The 9,831-nt window shown below is 46.5% G+C and overlaps 1 protein-coding gene across 1 annotated transcript in view; it reads right to left on the bottom strand.

Moving 5' to 3' along the window:
* Positions 1 to 6,128: 6,128 nt before the first annotated feature.
* Positions 6,129 to 9,831, bottom strand: part of DCP1B (decapping mRNA 1B) — a 65,762-nt gene continuing 62,059 nt past the window's right edge. The window contains exons 8-9 of the mRNA XM_003795470.3: positions 8,266 to 8,514; positions 6,129 to 6,353 (exon numbers count right to left, since the gene is read on the bottom strand). Coding sequence (XP_003795518.1) covers positions 6,273 to 6,353; positions 8,266 to 8,514 — 330 coding nt within the window. The 3' untranslated portion in view covers positions 6,129 to 6,272. The remainder of the gene's footprint in view (positions 6,354 to 8,265; positions 8,515 to 9,831) is intronic.

The following is a 9,831-nucleotide window of genomic DNA, read 5'->3' as shown; positions in this document are numbered from 1 at the left end:
CCCTCCAGGGCTGCTGCCACTCCCTTCGCCCCCTTGCTGGCTGTCCTCTGCTAAGGAGCAGAGGACGTAGATCTGACCATGACTCTCTGGCCTCAATCCCCTGGTGACACCCTACTGACCACAGGGTCTCAACTAGGCTTTTCCAGCCACATCTCCCACAAGTCTCTACCTTTCAATTTACATTCCAGCCACCAAATGGGTTGTGTTTTAACCCCTTCCCACCCAATGACACACACGTACATGTGTACACACATGCATGCACACACACACCTGGCTTGCCTATCTTTGCTTGTGCCATCCTTTTGGCTTAAACACGTGCTTCCTCCATATTTTTCTACTACCTACCTTTAGAGAACAGCTTAGGCATCACCTCTTCCCGGAAAGCCTTCCCCAGGCCTCCAATTTGTTGTAGGGGCTTCACAGCAGCCTGTGAAGTGATTGCCCTTACATGGTTGTTTTTGTGTGTGTATGGTTTGGGTTTTCTTTTTGTTTTGTTTTTGAGACATAGTCTCACTCGGTCACCTGGGCTAGAGGCCAGATGCAGTGGCATCATCAGAGCTCACAGCAACTTCAAGCTTCTGGGTTCAGGAACTCTTCCCTTAGCTTTCTGAGTAGCTGGAACTACAGGCACACACCACCACACCTAGCTAACTTGTCTCTTTCTTTGCTAGAGATGGGGTCCGCTCTTGCTCAGGCTGGTCTGTAACTCCTGGCCTCCAGCTGTCCTCCTGCCTCAGCCTCACGAAGCGCTAGGACTATATGCATATGTGTGAGCCACCACACGTGGCTTTTATAATGCTGTCATATAGTCTCCCTCCAGACTGTGCGATCCTTGGGGCAGGCACTGGGCCTTGCTCATCTCTGTGTCTCTAGTGCCACCCCCAGCCCATGCCCAGAGGGCTCCATACAGGCTTACTTCATTCACTTCTGATAGTGGTCTGAACATGGCATGCGGTAGAGTTTGGAGAAAGGCAGCTCTTTGCCAATGAACGGGGAAAACAGATGTGCTTTCTGGGCACGTGAAACAGACCAAGGCACGCTCCTGACATCTTAGGAAAGACGACTAAGAGGGTTAAATAAGCACTGAGGAGGACATGTTTCCAGAAACCCCAAGCCAGGCAGAGTCAGCTCTGCTGACATCACCCCCCGTGACCTGGCTAAGCCACAGGCATCTGGTGGGTCACGGACATTCACACGTTGTCTGGGGTTCCACTGCTGAACAGAGACCCTCATCCTTTCAGGGCCCATTATGTGTGGATACTCTCTCAAGCCACAGGACCTCAATCCCTGGACATGCTGGGGAGCCCATGGTCACACAGCAGGGAATAAAACTTAAGGAACTCATAACCCCGCAGAAGTGCTATGGGCAGAAAATATAAAAACATCAAAAATAATTCTGGACAGATTCATGACTGAGCCATAAAAGGTGATAAAGAAGACACCTGACCTTTGAGTCTGCTGGGCGGGGGAGCCCGCTCTCCTGTGCCACGTCCCACAGGACTGCTGCCCAATGGAAAACCTGCTGAGAAGCATGGGTGGCCCGGCCCAAAGGGATCATTTCTATGTTCCCACAATAAACACTACAGAAAATAACTGCCCTGATGCTCACTTGGTTGGAGAGACAGGAGGTGGTGGAATTTGAATCCCACCCATTCCCAGTGCAATGTTCCTGGCATTGTATCATGTGGGATGAAGGGCTCCTGGCAGCCTGGATCTTGGGTCTGCCACCTTGGTCTTTGGAGGCCTTACTAGATGTACTGAGAAGAGCCATTTATGGCACTGCCTGTCCAAGGGGAAGGAAGGAGTGGAGCCCTCACAGAACCCTGTGCACACCTGTACACCCAGGTGGGCCTTGTAGCTTCCCTCATGGACCACGAAGATGTCCAGTCTTCCCAACAGCTTGCTGCTGAGCACCTCCAAAGCTGGGAACTCCCACCCACTCTCTGCTGTCTGTGTCAGCGTCTGCCAACCTCAGCGGGTTGTCACACTTTGGCTTTTCCCTAGATACTTAGTCCCTTTCGAATGGATCCTCAAACTTTTAGGGAAATTCTTAGACTTTGACTCACCACTACAAGGTCTCCCCCACTTTCTCTTGCCTATTTAGAACCTATTTTACTTCCTTCCTGCTGTGCCCTTAGTTACTTTGTCCAAAACTTGGCTCTCTTACTTCTCCCTCCTTCGGAAACATGGGCTGCACAGCTTGGGCCGTGCTCACTGGCTCAGGGCCACGGCGCCCGTCTGCACAGCCCAGCAGGGGAGTCAGTTACCAAAAGCGCCCTGCTCTCCTCCTCCCCCTGACGTTTTAAGACCACAGTCTACACACGCAGTTTTTATTTGTGTACTTTTCTCAAGGCTCTAAGGCTGTTGGAAGGCATTACTCATGACTCAATTTAGTGGAAATCTATCTAGATATCCAAGGTTGAGTTAAATATACCAAGTGTTTGTAACCGCCTCTCTCACGCCCCTAATTGCAGAGGGAGTGGGGTGCAGAGCATCGGAATCTGAAAATCAAGTATTCAGCAAAATGTTGGGGTGGCTCACCAGTATATGCTGCCAGGCGACTTTACACAGCAAAGTCTGGCCACAACCTGCTGGCTGCAAATGATAAATGTAACCTTAAAGACAATTCTATGTTCCAAAGCCTGGGAGGCAAGCTGATTCCTTTGAACAGAGAGAAGGAGTCTGAATAGAGCAGTTAGAACAACGCAGCCAGTTTGTCTACATAGCCTGGAGACGCCACTCCTAAAACTGTACGCAACACCCCCACCCCTACAAAGAAAGAACTGTCTTTCCAGCTCAGTTCCAAGCTGCTTGCCTCGCCTGCATCTATACTGACATACGGCTGAACACAGCGAAGCCTGAGTAGCACGCACCCCAGGGAAATAGACATTCACGTGTGAGCTGTTGGTTTTCTCTTTACACCCAAGAAAACTGAAGAGGGCTAATATTACTTAACAGTTGGGATTTCTTTAGGAGAGCAGGCATCTTCTGCTCTGATGTGTCACCATTCTCATTCCAGAGGAAGCGAGCAGAGTCCTGCCGATCATGGGATAGGAAAAGAGCAGGGAGGCCAACAGTGTTTGAGGGGAGAGTGGACTTACCAGATGTGAACCATTTACGCATTCATGGGAGGCCCTTTAGCTGGGGAGTTTTTGCCCCGAGCCTACCTTCTGAAAGGTAAGAAGCCAGCTGTAGGTGGCTACATACCAATAAGGATGGGCACCCCTACCACCCGATTCTTGAAGTTGCTAACAAAAGCTTTTACTCTGCTATTAGTATCATGCCTGACCTTCTGAAGGGGGAGACGGAGCAGCGCATTTCTTTACAGAGGAAGGTGCCGAAGTACAAATTCTATCAGATAGCACTGCCTACTCCAGCTTTCAGTTAAAACAGCACTTTACCCATACAGGCAGGGGAATAACAATAATACTGTTAGTACATAATAATACTATTGGTTACACTGACATCTGTCTAAAGTGCTTGTGGCACTTGCTGTGCTAGGAAGGGGTGTTACTGTTTTCATTTCATTAATAAAGAAGTGAAAGGGAGAAGAGGGTGTACAAAAGCGAGCACGGATACTAAGTGCCAACGTCAGACTCAGCACTCTGGCACCAGCAGCTGTGGGGTCCTCCCTCAACAGCTGGAGTCCTGGACACCACACACTGTAGAGGGGCGGGAAGGGACTCACTGTGTTAGAGCACGTGGCACGGAGGAGCTGTTTGATGGTTGTTGCCCCTATTTCATCCTCATAAGGACCTTGTGAGGGTCTTTTGTTTTATAAGTGAGAAAACAGCATCTCAAGAGAGATTCACTTGTCTTACAGGCAGATTTGTCTGGCTCAAAGGCTATGTGCTCTGGCTTCTACTCCAGGCAGCTCTGCCCTCTGTAACTTCTACAAGGTCAGGACCCACTGCATTGGAAAATGCTGTCTCTCTGAACAAATATCGCAAAGCCCTACCTGAAATTCAATTAGGTTAAAATTGCTGCCTGGGAGCCAGTGACACCTTAGGAGTACCATCCGTGATGGTCTCAGAATTCAGGGTGAGAATGGGAAGAAGAAAAGTTAATTTATTTATGAAATCTATGGGTGCCTTAGATAACCCTTTTGATCTATTTCTTGGGTTCTCTGGAGAAAGCTCTTTGTACAAAGAAGCTCTCATCTGCTTTGCTACATAGAAGAAATAAGCACTCCATCACCAAGTGCCCTTTAAAAGAGTGACTTAGTCTTTGGTCTAAATGAATTGGGCCTGTCACTTTTAAAGTGATTTATTCCAGTAAAGGCTGGAGAATTTATTATTTTTCAAAACAGATCACTGTGGCGTTGACCTAAAAAGCCCGACTGAAGCCTGCAGGGTAGGTCTGACCATGCCGGGCTCTCTGTTACAACAGCAGCACAGGGCACCTTTTCACATTCGGTGCTGCAAATGATATCTCTTTCTGTTTTATTTATTCAACTCTGAAGTAAAAGATGAAGTATTTCATGAAATTAGCCATTCACTACTGTCAATGTGTTAGGAACTTTTAAAATGGAATTCATCTCTCCCTAGCTAGAGAAGCAACTCTAAACATGTAATTAAGATTAAGGAGATTTTGTAAAAGGCTGGCTGGCAGTTAGGTATATCACTGATTTTGTTCCACTTTTTGTACAGGTGTTGCTGAAACAAGCACTGTTGCCTCTGATTTTGGGAGACAGGACTCATGTGTTTCTCTTCTTGCTCCTCTCGCCTTCTAAGAGCGGTTCTCAACCTGTGGGTCATGACCCACAGAAACTGTATTAAAGGGTTGCGGCATTAGGAAGGTTGAGAACCACCGCCTTATAAGAACACCGAGATGCAACAGCTGAACTATTACTTTCAAGTATTGTGAAAACTTCACATGGGTTTATCACTGGGCTAAATGTTGTAGGAGATATCAGAGAAACAAAAGAACTCATTTCTACCTAACTGTCAGAGGAAAACGTAATAGACTCCTCAGCAAAAGTACGGCACACAACAAGGGGTCAAAAAAAGTAAATTCCTTTTCTGCCTACCTTTTCCCCTTAGAAGACAAACTACCCTCCTGCCAGAGAGGAGGAAAGCAGGAGGGTGAGGGACATGGTGTTCTAAACTTTTTGCTTGATAGCGAGGCTTGAACAAAGCTCTGAATCTTAAAGTCCAAGTTTAGGCATCAGAAACTGTAAGGAAACCTATTTTCTTCATGTCTCCATTTTATGAACTATAAAATGAGAATAAAACCTGTCTGCTATGCAGTTATCTAAAGATCTTTTTATGATCCAAGAATAAAAAGGGCTATAGAATTGCAAAGCTTTATTTATTACTGAGACTCAGCAGGGATTAATTCCCATACATACTCTTTTGGGCCTTAACAACTTGGCAAGGGCTCTTCTGAGTCCTTCCAAGATTAAACTCCTCATCTCTGGGAACATAATTATCAATCTGCTACATAGCTTGAAGAATCCTTATCACTATGTTCCTGAACATCCACTACCTATTGGTACAGGCTGAGAACAGCCTTTACAATCTTCTGTGACCTTCCCCCTGAACGTTCCGCTGAATACGACCTCACGTTCATCTGGAAGCACAGGCAGGCACGTCCTGCAGCTTGCGTCCAAAAGAAATACCATGAGCTGGGAAAGATGAAGTGTTGCTGGAAATCTGGGCCATTTGTCGACTCTAAGAACAACCATCCTCTAGAAACTAGCTATAAATACCTTTAGAAATAATTTCCTTTCAAAGGACTGGGTGAAACGTGCCAACTGGATTTTTGCAAATGAAGGGTTTACTTTGGTTAAAAGACCATCATTATACCAACAGGCTCATTAACAGGGACGACACTGCCACCTGGTGGTCAGCATGCACTGTGCACACAGAGTTCTGCAAGAGAAATTTCACACTGTGTTCAAAGACTAACCAGCTCTATGCATCAATAAGTTAAACTAAGCTCCAAGAAAAGCCCTTCTTACCGAGAAGCTCATTCTTCTAAAAATGGTCCCATACATGCAAAACAATTAATTAATTAAGCTTGTGTGACCTGAGCAAAGGACATTTCTACCATTCAATTCTTAGTACCGTGTGTACTAAAGGATGCGATTTTAAACAACAACAAAAAGGAAAACCACTTGACTATATAAAAAGTCTGAAACATTTTACTTCATATTACACATACTTTTTTAAAAATGTGGAAACATTAAGGGTAACACCACTTGACAAAGAAGGAACCTTGTGCTGGAGTTCTAAAAGGAACTTGAAAATCAGTTGTAAAAGGATTGGTTTTCACATAGTCTTTTTCATGGCTGCTTGTGTCATGCTGAAGAGATAGGCTTCGTAGATTATATTTAAGAAGTTGTCGTCATTCTGGAAAACAAAATTGAAAGACCCAAGGGAATGTAATTTGACTGGCAGAAACAAAGGGCTCCTCTGTCTTAAGCTGAGCTGGCATTTGAACACTAGAATGGTCATCTCTACTGTTTGATTACCAGCTGGTCGTTTTTGATTGCACTGTGAATGTTAAGTGGGATTGGAGGCAAGGCCAGACAGAGCTGCTGGTTTTCAGCGGTCTGTATGTGAATAGTAAGTGCTTGTTACATGCAGCACAGATGGGCCACCCTGCCACGTGGCAGCATGGAACAAGGTTTACTTGAGAAAGGCCTGGGTCTGCCACATGAAAAGACACAGGACTCCAGCAGATGGATGAACTGGGAGGAAATGATCCAGGTCAGTGCTCTCAAAGTTTGGTTGAGAGACTGTGGTAGCTCTCACAAGCCCGCCCTCCAATTCATCCACAATGTGTCTACTCTGTTTTTGGCATTAATTTAGAATTTTACTTGCAACATGCTTCATCAGTATCTCATTAAAGACAGTATAATCCTTCCCATGAGTTACAGAAAGTTTCTGGTCTTAGCAAGTGGGCTGGAGTTAGGTTGGTCGTCTCTGAGGCCTTTTGCCTAGCTGAGAGTGAGAGAGAGTCATAGTCCAACACGTGGTTTTCTTTTCTTTTTCTTTTTTTGAGACAGTCTCTCACTCTGTCACCTCAGCTAGAGTGCAGTGGTGTCATCATAGCTTACTGCTCAAGCAATCCTGCCTCAGCCTCTTGAATAGCTGGGATTATTCCCGCCTGCCACCATGCCCGGCTAATTTTTCTATTTTTGTAGAGACAGGGTCTTCCTCTTGCTCAGGCCGGTCTCAAACACCTGAGCTAAAGGGATCCTCTCACCTTGGCTTCCCAGAACCGTGGGATTACAGGTGTGAGCCACCACCCGATGGCCTGGTTTTCTTGATTTTTAATTCTAGATAACTTCTTTCCCACTCAAATTCTGTAAAGTGTCAGTAATTCACCCACATTTCACATTCCCCCTTGGCTCCTTCTTGGTACCCCACACAGAGTTAGCATTATTTTCATGCAACAAAGAGAGTGATACTATCTTCCCCCTTTCCCTGTAAAGTAGCCACCAAGTCCCTATGCATGAGAATGAGTCTCAATGACCCGTGAAGACGACAGTCTGCTGAGTGACTGCTAGTGTGCACCTAAAGATGATGTCTAGAGCATCGGCAGAGCAAGACGCACGGAGAACTCTGCTTATTTACCAACTATGTGACCTCAGGACAGCTGCTCAGCCTCAGTTTCCTCGTCTGTAGAAAAGGAAAAATAACAGGGCTGTGTACAGGGACTGAACGAGTTGATACATGTGCAGCGCTCAAAACACTATTATCGTCTCATCATTTCACAGACAGGTGAGACAAGTGGCTGATAAGGAGTCCTATTACCAGGAATCCTGATAATGAGGTTTCAAGTTTTTATTAAAATATGCCATTAGTGGCTACAGTCATCACTTGCTCCCTTACCTACATGCTTATGTTTGACAGTCTACCAGAACTCTCCACTCAGCCGACGGCTGCTTGCCCAGGACTGCTCTGACCTCCATTGCCCCTTGGCAAGTTCTCTTGTTTGGGGTTTCTGCAGCATCCAGAGTCCTCTGAGTGACTGCTTAATCATCAGTGGATGTTTCCCTCTTTTCTGACAGGTGATAGGGTCTTACTCAATCCTCTAAATGACAGAATCCTTGAAGAGCTGAGACACCCAAAGCTACCCTCAGTATTCTATGTATCATCTAGTTGGCTGAGCACAGGAGCCATGAGGCTTTAGGGTGAGTAGTTAATGCCCCCTTTATTCTCAGGGAGTGCTAACTAGGCACCAGGGAACTGAATCTTTATTTCACAGCCGCAACCAACCTAGAAAGGCAGGAAGCAGACGACGTGTCCCTCTCACCTGGATGAGGTACAGCAGTGCTTCCTGGAGCTGAAGTTTGGTGAGCGGGGTGCTGGTGGCCACAGAGGGCTGCGGGCTCTGCACAGGCAGGAGGAGGCTGCTGGAGGCTGCAGGTGCTTCTGGGCCTCCTGCAGGCAAGAGCCTGCCCTCCCGCTCCTTTGCTGGGGCGCAGGTGGATTGTGTGAACACCATGGGGGTCATGAGCAGAGAGGGAGCCGTTGCAGCAGGGATGTGCTGAGGCGAACCAACCTGCTTAGAGCAAACACACACACTGAGGGCAGGATGAAAGACGACAGGACAAAGAGGTCCCTCGCGTATAGCATGGACATAGGGAAATGGAAGTATTAAGCGTTCACTGCTCACTAGGTAGGAACAACCTGAAGAGTTACTGATTCCCGTTCCACTGTCCATGTGTCTTCACCGTCATTACTGAGCAGCTCTGGTGGAGTCTGCTGTGGTGACCACTGCTCCCACTGCATAGAAAGCCTGGCTTCTGAGCAGTGTCTGATGTTCAGGTCTCCTCTCAGCATCTAGCAATGTGCATTTGGGACTGCTGACCTTTCCGCAGGCCTAGCTGCCCGCTATTCTGGCCTGAAGGCCCAACACTGTATGAACTGCTGCCCTCGCTTATCCCTTCTGTGTCCTGTCCCCCTACTCCAGCTTCCCTTACATCTCACTGGGACGGAGAGTGGTCTGGGCCTCCAGCCCTGGGGGCCTTCTCTGATAAGGTCTGCCTGCTGGCTGTCCAGGCTGTGCTGGTGGCAGCCCCTTGGGGCTGGCTGTGGCTCAGTCCCACCAGGGTCTTGTTTGTCTGGGTGAGTCAGACAGACCCCAGATCAAGTTTTCTAACAGCCTTTTCAGTTATGCAAGTGACATTTTGAACCCTACCTGACTGACTCCTACAGCTTAAATTTGTTTCTAACTCAGGTAAGAAAAAGAGTGTTATTTATCAGCCCCCTGACACCCCAGAAGAACTCTTGAAAGGGAGGTATAAAGTCCAGCAATCTAGACGTTGCTGTAATTTTATAAGCACTCCTTCAGCATTTTTTAAAGCAAAAATCAGCCTAGAGGAAAATAGGTTGTTTCCTTTAACTTGTCCCTATTTGACATTTCGAGGAGAGGTTTTGAGAACTGATGCTCCCAGAGGACTCACAGCATGAAGAGCACAGTGTGGGCTGACAAAATGTACACTTTCCTTACTTGGCTTTTGACATTTGTGAGTACTGAAAAGACAAAAGAATTATACCTGCAAAAATTTAAGTCAGACTATTAACCCTAATTTTCTAATTCTAAATCATCAAAGAGAAAAAAAAAAGCAGACATTTTTTTAAAGAGGGACAATATTGCATTAAAGCGAAGTAAGGGTTACTTACAAATATTGTTCCCCCAGCAGAAGGGACTCAGACTTGGGATTTTAATAAATAATAAATGATAACCCTGTAACTCAGGGTCTCACACATACAGTGACTTATGGGACATGCTTAAAATCCCTGTTTTTGGCTTGGTGCCTATGGTTCAAGTGGCTAAGGCACCAGCCACATACACCTAAGGTGGTGGGTTTGAATC

The sequence above is a fragment of the Otolemur garnettii genome, unplaced genomic scaffold (genome assembly GCF_000181295.1).
Source record: "Otolemur garnettii isolate 467f Iridium unplaced genomic scaffold, OtoGar3 scaffold00092, whole genome shotgun sequence".
NCBI classification, from domain to species: domain Eukaryota; kingdom Metazoa; phylum Chordata; class Mammalia; order Primates; family Galagidae; genus Otolemur; species Otolemur garnettii.
This window is presented reverse-complemented; position numbering and strand designations above follow the sequence as displayed.